Source organism: Suricata suricatta, chromosome 2, assembly GCF_006229205.1.
Source record: "Suricata suricatta isolate VVHF042 chromosome 2, meerkat_22Aug2017_6uvM2_HiC, whole genome shotgun sequence".
NCBI lineage: Eukaryota > Metazoa > Chordata > Mammalia > Carnivora > Herpestidae > Suricata > Suricata suricatta.
The window spans coordinates 103,614,047-103,626,519 of record NC_043701.1 but is presented as its reverse complement, the minus strand read 5'-3'; the positions used below and the strand labels follow the sequence as shown (position 1 = coordinate 103,626,519).

The following is a 12,473-nucleotide window of genomic DNA, read 5'->3' as shown; positions in this document are numbered from 1 at the left end:
TTAGTGTATAATTAGGTGAGTTTTGATAAATACACACTAATTTGGGATACAGTCAAGGAGAGGAATAGTTCCATTACCCCAAAAATTCCTTCGTACCCTTTGTAATCAGCCCCTACTCCATTCTGAACCCCTGGCAACTATTGGTGTGTTTTCAGTCCCTGTAGTTTTATTACCTTTTTCAGAATGCCGTATAAGTAGGATCATACAGTGTATGGCTTTTCGAGACAAGCTTCTTTCTTTTAGCATAATGCATTTGATGTTCATTCAGTAGTTTCCTCCAGTAGAATTACCAGGGCTCATCATGCAGCAGTTGAAGAATATTGAGCTTCCAGTTGTAGGCAGCTACAAATAAAGCCACTCTGCCTATGTGCACACAGGTTTTCGTGTGAACTTAAGTTTCTGTTTGTCTTGGGTAAATACCTAGGAGTAGGATTTCTAGGTCGGGTGGTCAGTATATATTTATATGTGAAACTGACAAACTGTCCTCCAAAGAGGCTATAGATTTTTTTTTTTCCTTCTCATTGATTAGTGATGGGCTCCTGATTTTGGCAGCTGCATGGCACCCAGCAGACAATCCGTGTCTCGTCTATTACTCTCTGATAACAGTAGAAGATAATGGCCACCAAATGTCTGATGTAGTAACTGTAGAAGTCACTCAATATAACCCACCTTTTCAGGTAAGGTGTCTATCTGTAAATAAAATTACAGATGACGGTAACATACTCCTGGGAGTAACTGAACTCCTAGGAGTTGTTTGTCCTCGCCATTGCAGGCTCAGAGATCATTTTAAGAGAGTGATCTGCAGATCAATTGGAAATATTTTCAAACAGCCAGTTTTTAGGCATTGTATTTTGTTTGCCAGCTTAGATCCATTCCTTTACTCAGTCTTAGCTAAATGAGAGTGGAAGCAGCTGACAGCAAGCAGTTGTTTAATATTGTAGATATGTTTAATGATGATGCCATTCATAAGGAAAGGCCTTAACAACTGTGAATTCATTTTGTTTGGCCTTATGTGGTACAGTACCTAATTTTGTTAAATCCTTATTCTTAGTAAGACTGTAACTAAATACTGTAAGGAAATCATTTAATTTTTTCTTTTATTTCAACCAAACCTCATAGTTCTGTTTATGCAGGAAAAACATGCTCAGTGTTAAGATTTTTCAGGCAGTGCAAAAGAGGTATAAAGAAAATAGTTTCATAATTAAATCACAGGCTACCCCTTTTAACGTTTTATTTATAAAATTACTTCTTTAATAACAAACAGTATATATTTGCTGATTTCATTTAATTAGGTCATATTTCTATTTCTGCTTCTGATTTTATATATGAGCAAATGAACTTCTTTTCTTGTGCTTCATATCTCCACAGTGAAGTAAGAACCTACTTACTTATGTCCTTTTTTTAAGTATATTTTTGTTTTGGGTTTTTATATTGTTTTTTGTCATGTCCTAATAAATTATTTATTTTCAAGCCAAGTTACTTAACACACAGTGTAATAATGGTTTCAGGAGTAGAATTTAGTGACCCACCATTTTTATGCCGCACCCAGTGCTCCTCCCAACAAGCACCCTCTTCAATGACCATCCCCCATCCAGCCCACCCCCTCCAGCAGCCTGCACTGTGTTCTCTGTATGTAAGATCTCTTATGGTGTAGCTCCCTCTCTGTTTTTATCTTCGCTTCTCTCCCCCTTTTCACCTGTTTTGTTTCTTAAATATTTTTTTTCTTTTGTCACATTTGTTATAAGCTTTTAGTTAAAATCTTACCACCACGGGATTATTTTTAAAATTAGCTAAGTATTTACAGATCTACAAATGGTTTCTGTAATTGATGTTTGTAAACTTATTTTATAAATCATCCTGAGGGTAGTGTTTAGGTTTTCATAAGGACAATCTGAATTATTTTATCATATTTATGAGATAGTAAACAGAATTATACAAGCAAGTATTTCAGTTTTAATTCTTATTAAACGTAATCTTAAATTTAATTTTCAGTCTGAAGACTTGATTATGTGTCGGTTGATGGTCCCAAACTTTTCAAACCAGACTGCTTATCTGTACACTGAGAATGCCGTCTGTGTGTGCTCAACAGGAACCGGGAAGCTTTCTCTTCCTCAGGAGAAAATTGTCTTTAATAGCCAAGGTACAGTCTCGGTTTTAGAAAAGATGATTAACAACTCGGTCATTCTTAGCAGTTTTTATTTCCTTTCCATAAGTGTTATTTGAAGCATGGTACCTCCAGGTGCCACTGAGACATTCACTCAGTACGATACAGGTAGTAGCTGAAGTCCCAGCCCTACTGAGAGACCAGAGGGCGGTCAGTTCCCACAGTGCTGTGGGCAGAAATAGTAATACTTTCTCCAGAAGAAGCCAGGAAGGAGAGAACTGATGGAAAGAGAAGTAATTGCTTATTCCTAGTTATAATAACTTATCCTGAGTTGCTGTTCTTTAAGGAAGTTTGTCCAAATCTCTGGATTAGGCTACTCCCAGATGGTGGATTCATGTGAGGCGGCTGGAATGGGCGTGGAGGCAGGGGAAGCCAGCCAGGAGTGAAAAAAAGCCAAGCAGGTGGTCTAATCAGGAATTTTATCTAAAGAGATTGGGCAGAGGGCAAAATCCATGTAGGGCAATAGGATGGAACCTAGATTTTCTAGTTTAAACACAAGAGCCTTGTTATGAAGGCATTGAACAAGCATAGACTTTTTTCCCCTCCCCTTTGCCTAACTTAGTAAGTAAAAATACAGGGCACCTAGGTGGCTCTGTCACTTGACCATCTGACTCTTGATATTGGCTCAGGTCATGATCTCTCAGTCATGGGATTGAGCCCCACATCAGGCCCCACACTGGGCATGGAGCCTGCCTGGGATTCTCTGTCTTCCTCTGCCCCTCTCCCCTGCTCTAACTTTCTTTCTTTCCCTCTCTTTCTTTCAAAAATTTTCTGTTTTTTTTTTTAATGTTTTATTTATTTTTAAGAGAGAGAGAGAGAGAGAGAGACAAAATGAGCAGGGGAGGGTCAGAGAGAGAGGGAGACACAGAATCTGAAGACAGGCTCCAGGCTCTGAGCTGTTAGCACAAAGCTCGATTTGGGGCTCGAACCCATAAACTGTGAGATCATGACCTGAGCCGAAGTCTGACACTAAACTGACTGAGTTAAAATTTAAAAATTTTTAAAAAGCTGAGTTCTAAGTAGGAATATTGAAAAGGAAAAAATGTTTTTATTATATCAAAATGATTTTTTTGCTTAAGGTGGTAGATTTTATTTATATTTTATTTTTAAGAGAGAGAGTGTGTGCAGGGGAGGGGCAGAGGGAGAGAGTCTCAACCAGGTTCTGCCCTCCCAGGGCTCAATCCCACAACCCTGAGTAGCAGATTTTAGAAAGCATTTTTTTTTTTTTTTTTGGTAATGTAATTTTGTATATTTTCTTTCTTTTAGGAGATAGTATTTTGGGAGCTGGTTCCTGCGGTGGTCTTCCTATTCTTTTTTCTAGAAACAGTGGGTTGGTGTCTATTACATCAAGGGAAAATGTGTCCATATTAGCAGAAGACCTTGAAGATTCCATAGCATCTTCAGTTGCTGGACCAAGCAATGAGGTAATGTAGTTCCATAGGACTTTTAAATTTTTATTAGAGTATTCCTTTAAGAAAAAATTTTTTACAATGTTTATTTTTGAGAGGGAGAGCAGAACATGAGCAAGGAAGGGGCAGAGAGAGGGGGAGACACAGAATCTGAAGCAGGCTCCGGGCTTCAAGCTGTCAGCACAGAGCCCGATGCAGGGCTGAAACTCACAGATCTCGAGATAATGACCTGAGTTGAAGTCAGGCACTTAACCGACTGAGCCACCAAGGTGCTCTTAGATATTTCCCTCAAATGTTTTAGTTGAATAGTTTTAAAAGAGTTGTGATGAAACAAGTCTTTTATCTCCCTGATCTCCTCTGTTCTCCTTTCTGGAAGCGACCAATTCCTTTTAGGTTTTTCAGCAGGGTCTTCTGGTATTTTTCTCCATACTTCTAAGTAATATTGTATATTGCCATCTCTTAATTTCCCAGTTTTAGACATCTCTTGATCTCCTATTACAGAAGATAAGGATTTAGGGTAACTTACACTCCTTCCTCTACCTGTATCGTCCTTCAGTGACAATGTGAATATTGTTTATGGTTCACTGAGTCAAGTGATATACTCATTACATTTCCTCCAGTATTCAACTTTATGTGATTCTTAGAATTTTTAATGGACTATTTTTATATTTGCTTTTATTCTTCTTTAATAAGTGGCCCATCTTCTAACAGCCTCAAATAACTGTTTAAGTGCCTTTCAGTATGGTTTTCCCAATAGTCAAATCTCTAGAAATTCTACATCTATGATCATCTTGGAATTTTCCTTTTCATTGTCCGCAAATCCCCAGCAGGATGTGTCCCTGCACCACCCACACTGATCTGCGGCATCTCCTCTCTGCTCTGTCACCCGCCGTTCCTTCTGGTTCCCGTCTCCATGTGTGGTCGTTGGGGTCACAGAGATTTGGGTGGCGATGCTCGTAGGGTACAGACCACCAGGCTCTTTTCTGTCTTGAAACCTGAAATACCCTGATCTGTAGATTTGTACCATTCTTTTACAGAAGACTAAATTAATATCATGTGGGGTAATTTCCATCTGAATGAAATGTGAAATAGACTATTTCTGTAATCCAAAATTAAAATGACTTGGTAGTTTCAACAGAAAGTAATAATTTTTTTACTTTTATTCTTTTGTAGCCTTGTGGTTTTGTAATACTGCTGTATGTTCTGAAGCTATCTTAGAGCAATCTACTTCTTTAAAAATTTTCTAAATATTTATTTAAACTTAAAATCAACTGTTACTCTTAGTAACATACATTGTGATGAACTGTATAAGAGCAAACCTATAAAAGATTGTGTGGGTTATAACAAAACCCCCAGATAATTTTACTCACAGTATAATCCCTGAGTTATATATACCTCTTAAAAATAAATCGAGTCAATTCATCTTCTTTTTATTTTTATTCCAGGTTAGTTTTTTTTTTCAATGCTTATTTATTTTTTGAGAGACAGAATGCAAGCGGGGGAGGAGCAGAGAGAGAAGGAGACAGAATCCAAAGCAGGCTCCCGATGCGGGGCTTGAACCCACAAACTGTGAGATCATGACCTGAGCCAAAGTCAGACGCCCAACCTACTGAGCCACCCAGGCACCCCTATTCCAGGATGGTTAACATAAAGTGTGTTACATTAGTTCCAGGGATACAATATAGTGATTCAGTAATTCTGTACATTACTCAGTGCTCGTTGTGATAAATGTACTCTTAATCCCCTTCACCTGACCCATTCCCCCACTCCTCTCCCCTCTGGTGACCACCAGTTTGTTCTCTATAGTTGTTGAGTCTGTTTTTCACTTTGTCTCTTCTTTTTCTTTGTTCATTTGTTTAGTTTCTTCCACATACTAGTGAAATCATATGGTATTTGTTTTTCTCTGACTGACTTCATTTAGCATTATACTTTCTAGATCCATCCATATTGTTGTAAATGGCAAATATTCATTTTTATGGCTGAGTAATGTCCATTATTTATATATATATACACCACATCTTTATCCACTAACCTACTGATGGACACGTGAGCTGCTTCCATAATTTGGCTCTTGTAAATAATGCTGCACTAAACATAGGGGTTCTTATATATTCTTAAGCTAGTGTTTGTGTATTCTTTGGGTAAATATGCAGCAGTGTGATTGCTGGATTGAAGGGTGTTCCATGAGTGTCTGTGCGAGTAGGGGAGGGGCAGAGGGAGAGGGAAGATCTTCAGCAGCCTCCACACCCTGCGCAGAGCCAGACTCGGCCTCCACCCCACACCCCGCAGCTGCGATCAGAGTCAGGCGCTTAACCAGCTGAGCCCCCAGCTGCCCCAGGGTAGTTGTACTTCTCACTTTTTGAGGAATTCCCTACCATTTTCCACAGTGGCTGCGCCAGTTTGCATCCCCACCCACAGGGCCCGAGGGTCCCTTTTTTTGTCCACATTCTTGCCAGCACTTGTTTCTTGTGTTTTTGATTTTGTGACAGGTGTTAGGTTCTATCTCATTGTGGTTTTGTTGGTATTTCTCTGGTGATGAGTGATGTTGAGTATCTTTTCATGTGTCTGTTGGCCATCTGTGTGTCTTCTTTGAAGAAGACATGTTCGTGTCTTCTCATTTTTTAATTGCGTTATTTGTTTTTTGGGTGTTACATCAATTCTTTATATATTAGTAATCCTTTATCAGATATGTCATTTGCAAATGTCTTCTCCCATTTTGTAGGTTGTCTTTTAGTGTCATTGTTTCATTTGTTGTGCAGAAACTTTTTACTTTGAGTTAGTCCCAGTAGTTTATTTTTGCTTTTGTTACCTTGGCCTCAGGATACACATCTAGAGAAATGTGGATGTCAGAGAAATTACTGCCTGTGCTCCCTTCTAGGATTCTTACTGTTTCAGGTCTCACATTGCGGTCTTCAATCAGATTTTGAGTTTATTTTTGTGTACAGTGTAAGAAAGTGGTCCCAGTTTTATTCTTTTGCATGTAGCTGGTATTTTTCCATCACCATTTGTCAAAGAGACTGTCTTTTTCCCATGCATGTTCATGCCTCCTTTGTCATAGATTAATTGATCATGTGATTGCACATTTACTTCTGGGCTCTCTGTTCTGTTCCATTGATCTGTGTATCTGTTTTTGTGGCAGCACCATACTGTTTTGATTACTACAGCTTTGTAATTTTTTTTAAAACATTTATTTATTTTTGAGAGAGAGAGAGAGAGACAGAGCACAAGCAGGGGAGGGGAGAGAGAGGGGGACACAGAATCCAAAGCAGGCTCCAGGCTCCGAGCTGTCAGCACAGAGCCCAATGCAGGCCTCGAACCCATGAGATCATGACCTGAGCTAAAGTCAGACAGTCAACCGACTGAGCCACGTAGGCGCCCCTGATTACTACAGCTTTGTAGCATAACTTGATATCTAGGATTGTGATACTTATAGTTTTTTCTTTTCCAAGACTGCTTTGGTTATATACACCTTTTTGATAAGACTTTTGTTGACCATTTGGTCCATTTGATCTTGTTTCAGTAAGTATCTTATGCCACTAGTGTGAAGTGCATACTAACCAGCTTGTGGGTCTGTGTTATTGCCGTCATAGGTGGGTCCCGTTTCTAGTCCAGTAATTTAGAGCATTCTGATATCTTCACCTCTAAATGACAGTTTTCATTTGACAGAGTATGGTGTTTGAGGCTCCTACAAAGAACGAAACCATAGCCCAGGAAGACAAAACCAAAGTGTTAAAAGCTGCTTTTCTGCAATACTGCAGGTAGGAAACAGTTTTTAAAGTTACGGCTTCATTTACCTGACGGCGGAGCACACAGTTTCCCACCTTGTCCTCCTTGTGTGCTGACTGGGGAGCAAGCAGGGGGAATGCTGCCACCAAGCAGCTGCTGTTTGCTGAGCTTCGGTGCCTTCCCGAACTTACTCTGCGCTCAGCAGGCGCAAGAGGCTGGCAGCTGCTCTAGGAAGACACACGGTTAACATACCCTCCACTTACCGGGTAACAGTGTGCTGTTAACAGTGGTGATCCTGGAAGGCATCTTGAAGCATGTTTTATGTGTATTGTGAAGGCAAATTAAGTTGCATACAAAGGTTTATTGATGTTATAAAGAAAGCAGACTTGGCGTATTCACTGAGTTTTGTCGGGTGCAGAATCACCAGAGATCTGAGTGGCTTGGTTAGTAGAGCTCATGATTCTGCAGCCTGGGGGCGGGGCGCTGTGGGCTCCTTGTCCGAGGTCAGCTGCGGGCCGCCCAGCCGAGTCTCGCTCACAGTTTGGGGGCTCTGGCTGGCCAGCTCTCTGCTTGTGTGCCCTCTTGTCATCTAGCAGGCTCTCCTCCTCCAGGGCCTTCAGTTCTTTCATAAGATGCAGACAGAACTTACTCATGGGTGTGACGCGTGCTCTCTCAGTCAGCTCGGCCTCGGGCTCCTGCCCTAGCTGCGGCCTCTGCTTCTCCACCTCTGCCTCCAGGAAGTTCTCCCTGCCCCGGGGACGGGTTTGGGTTCCCTTCTGTGTGCTCTGGAGCACCCTTCGTTCCCTGTCGTAGTGTACACGTAACTGCTTGGGCTCCTCGTGACACCGTATCCTTTTTGAAGTCTTGGAGCATTTTTAATGTCTTCTCATTCTGCCCCCAGTGCTGGCATGTTGTAAGTACTCGACATGTATTTATTGAATTCATAAATGCATAATAGTTGTCTCTCTTTTATTTATTTTTTTAATGTTTATTTATTTACGTGTTTTGAGAAAAAGAGATTGCAAGCAGGGGAGGGGCAGAGAGAGGGAGACAGAGAATCTCAAGCAGCGTCTGTGCTGTCAGGCAGAGCCAGACGTGGGGCTCGAACTCTGGAACCACGAGATCATGACCTGAGCAAAACCAAGAGTCGGACGCTTAACTGACTGAGCAACCCAGGCGCCTTGTGTCTGTCTTTTAAAGAAATGTTTTAAATTTTTAATGTTATTTTAATGTTTTAATAATGTTGTTAACTTTGGGCTAAAATAGTGGAGTTTCACAATTAAATTTTTCGAGCTGAATTTTGAACATGTTTCCCTCCTTTAATGCTTTTATTTTCCAATTTGATTTCAGGAAAGATCTCGGTCATGCTCAAATGATGGTTGATGAGCTCTTTTCCTCCCACTCTGATTTGGACTCCGACCGTGAGCTAGACAGGGCTGTTACCCAGATCAGTGTGGACCTGGTGGATGACTACCCAGCCTCCGACCCACGGTGGGCCGAGTCCGTCCCTGAGGGTGAGGGCTGCTTTTCATACTCTGGAGTGATCCGTTTTGAGAATATTCTGGTTCCTTTATTGAAGCATCTCTTTTTTAGTTCTTGGAGCACTTATTGATTTATTCTGTTTTAAATTTTATTTATTTATTTATTTATTTATTTATTTATTTATTTATTTATTTTTGAGACAGAGACAGAGCATGAGTCGGGAGGGGCAGAGAGAGAGGGCAGAGAGAGAGGGAGACTCAGAACCTGAAGCCGGCTCCAGCTGAGCTGTCAGCACAGAGCCTGATGTGGGGCTCGAACCCATGAACGTGAGATCATGACCTGAGTCGAAGTTGCAGGCTTAACCAACTGGGCCACCCAGGGCACCTCTAACTTATTAAGTTTTAAAAGGTTATAACTTCTAGTAGATTTTGGAAAGGGCTCAAAACAGATCTGCATAATAAAAACTGAAGGAACATTGGAGCAAATCCTGCTTGTTCTGCCTGAAGCAGATTAATTAGCTCTACTTAGCTTTCTCACCATTTTATTTCTAAAAGGAAATAGTTGGCATAGATAAACATTTGGCATCTGAATTTTTTAAAAATATGTATATGTATTTTTTAAGTTTATTCGTTTATTTTGAAAGAGAGAGCATATGCAAATGAGACAGAGGCAGGGAGAGACAGTGAGTGAGTGAGTGAGTGAGTGAGTGAGACAGCGAGCAAGCGAGAATTTCAAGCAGGCTCCACTCTGTCAGCACAGAGCCTGTTGTGGGGCTCAAACTCCTGAACTGTGAGATCATGATCTGACCTGAAATTGGACACTTAACAGAGCCACCCAAGTTCCTCATTGATACCTGCTGATTAGCCCCCAAATTTTGGCATAATCACTGCATTTGCCTAATAGAAATTACACATTTTCCTAAGAGCTGCAATGAGCAAATCTCCGTGTACAGAAGTAGGCATGTTTGTCTTTCTGCCCGGGGTTTTCCTCCCTGCTCTGGGGACTCCCTCTCAGACCCCTACCGCAGGTCCCAGCACATGGCTTCAGATGTCTATTTCTCTCCCTCATTTCTTACTTAGCAAGTGTGCTAAGCCTCATTAGAGGTTTAGGAAGGAGACATCAGTGCTTACCTTTTTTCTTTGATTTTATTTTGAGCTGTCCAGCTTAGAATGATAGAAATGATTAAGCTACTAACAGCATATTTTGTGTTTTGAACAAATACGGTATGAAGTATATCAAACTCCCAAAATTTCCCTCTAAATTTTTGAAATTCTTGGGTGATATTAAAATAAATGCATTAAAAGGTTGGTGGTTTCCTTTTGTATAGACTTTTTTGCTTCATTTTATTTTATTAGCAGTAGTTATTGTAAATCTTATGTGTTTAAATTTTGTTACTGTGTTTCAACAGAAGCACCTGGGTTTAGCAATACGTCACTGATTATCCTTCACCAGCTGGAAGACAAAATGAAAGCCCATTGTTTCCTTATGGACTTTATTCACCAAGTAAGCATCTCCTCCATGAGCGGAGACGGCCAGGACACTGTGCCCTTTGTCAGCTCTCCAGGACAGCAGGAGGTCCTTGCTTATTGTGAGGTGTTTCGTTGGTTGGGACCTGACTAGTGTTTTTCCATTTTCTCTGTTGTCTTAAAAGTAAGTAATTCCAGGGCTGGTGGGGTGGAGGGGGTGAGCTATTCAAGGACAAATACTGCATTGAAAACAGTGTAGAAAGAAGAAAAATAGTGTATTTCAGCAGAAATGCTTCAGCTGCTTTTGTAACATTCTATGATATCTTGCTTCTTATTCAGGTCTTTTGTGGGCTTTTATGTAAACTTAGGTTTTCATTATTTTTAAAAAGTGAACAATGTTAAGGTGAACACAGATTTTGATCTATAGGATTTGAATTCTGAAGTGCCATTAGAATCAATTCCCTATTTAAAGTATTCTTTTTTTTTTAAAGGAGTATTCCTATTTATACAGGGTCTAAAATTAGAATAGTAAAATTTGCTGCGAGACAGAAGTGTTACCCAGAATCCCCCATCTCTTCCTTGTTGATCAGTAGAAGCTCCCAGGCATATTATATACCCAGGCTGTCTGCTTTCACCATGGACAGGGTGGTGGAGAGATTTCGAGAGTGGTGACCCACCCCTGCCCTGTTAGTTGAGCCTCAGGGGAGGAACGTGTTGGGAAGAGAACACTTTGTTAAATATTTTGTATTGTTCTCTTCCATGGGTTAGAGTTTCGTGCCCTCTTTCCTAGCTTTGCTGTTCATTTGGGAAGATAATGTTCCTCGGAGCCTTGAGGTCCAGCCTACCCAGCCTTGGTCCATTCTCTATTTTTTATGTGTTTTGTAAGGTGAAAGGACTCTTTTCAGACCGCCCTGGGTCGCCTGCATTGCAACTCTCAGCATTGTGAAAGGTTGTGACTGATACCGCAAAACAGGCAACTGGCACAGGGAAACCCCATGCGGGTTTTCCCACACTTTTCCAAGATTCTTCTTTTTCTAGGGCGTTGCTTTGTTATCAAAGAAGTTAAGAAAGCAGACAAGAACCACACCTGTTTCCTGCAGAGGTAGCAAGTACATTGAGCTTTACGAGTGTCCCAGAGGTCTAGCCCCAGCCATGCGAGGACTCTGTTTAAACACCGAACAGAGGCCCCTGTGCCGGCACTAGTCAGGGCTGACTGTGAGCTCAGCCAGTCACTCCTGCAGGCTGCTAGGCATGGTCTTTCTCATCCTGCCTTCCTGCACGTCCCGGTTCAGTCTTTCCCTTCACAGAAACCGCTCTGATGCCCCCAACTCACTGATGGTTGCTGTTTTACAAAGTAGAATTCACCAGGTTTAAGTCCTCCTACTCTAACTACAGACCAACGTATGGATCACGAGTCTAGACCCTCACTGCATACAGGGCCCCTTGGTCTGGCTCAAGGAAGGAAGACTTGAAAGGGACCAGTGTGAGTGAAGTAGTGCTGGGAGCCTGACCCTGTTCCGGCTCTCTCTGGGTACACAGAGAGAGCCGGAACAGGTGAGTTCAGCTGAGGGGGTTACAAGGGACGTTGTTTGTTCTCTTCCGTGGGTTAGAGCTTCGGGCCCTCTTTCCTGGCTTTGCTACTCAGTTGGGATGGTAGAGAATGTTCCTGAGAGCCTGGAGGTCCAACCTACAGTGGTATCCTTCCTCCCGGCCCTGGTTTATCACACCCACTCTCTCTCTTGGTTGTATTCTCTGAAGGAAGGGTTCATGTGCTCGGTCCTCTTAGTCGATAGTCTTTATGATACTGTATGTTCTCACAAGTCAGGGTGCGGCTTTTCTCTAAGCAGTTTAAGGAGTGAATTCGGCAGCAAAGTGGCAAGAAATGGTTCTCCAGCCAAGAGAGGTCATGTTCATCCTCTCGTTGCCCAGACTCTGCCCGTAGTGGTATTCAGGGAGCGCCATGGCCACAGAGCGTTTCCACGCCCGGTCCCAGTGCAGGAGCCGTTCTCTCTCATCTGTCAGTTGGAAAAAGTTAAGGCATTTTTGCATACAGAACAAGGAAAGAGACCCATGAAAACCATCTTTTATCTTTTGTTTTCAGTTGGCTGATGTTAGAGTTTTTGTTCTTGACATGCACTTGTAAACCAAGTTTGTTTACACAACCAAGTCTTGCCAAGACAGTTGTTTTGGCTTTTGACTGTAATTACGTCTTATTCTTCCTGTCTT

General features: G+C 41.6%; 1 protein-coding gene across 1 annotated transcript in view; it reads left to right on the top strand.

Annotated features, from left to right (window-relative positions):
* The window catches only part of NUP133 (nucleoporin 133), a 50,759-nt gene that overhangs the window by 16,004 nt on the left and 22,282 nt on the right, over positions 1 to 12,473 (top strand). Inside the window, exons 9-14 of the mRNA XM_029931178.1 lie at positions 530 to 677; positions 1,993 to 2,140; positions 3,431 to 3,588; positions 7,240 to 7,331; positions 8,650 to 8,813; positions 10,190 to 10,284. Of these exons, the coding sequence (XP_029787038.1) occupies positions 530 to 677; positions 1,993 to 2,140; positions 3,431 to 3,588; positions 7,240 to 7,331; positions 8,650 to 8,813; positions 10,190 to 10,284 (805 nt within the window). The remainder of the gene's footprint in view (positions 1 to 529; positions 678 to 1,992; positions 2,141 to 3,430; positions 3,589 to 7,239; positions 7,332 to 8,649; positions 8,814 to 10,189; positions 10,285 to 12,473) is intronic.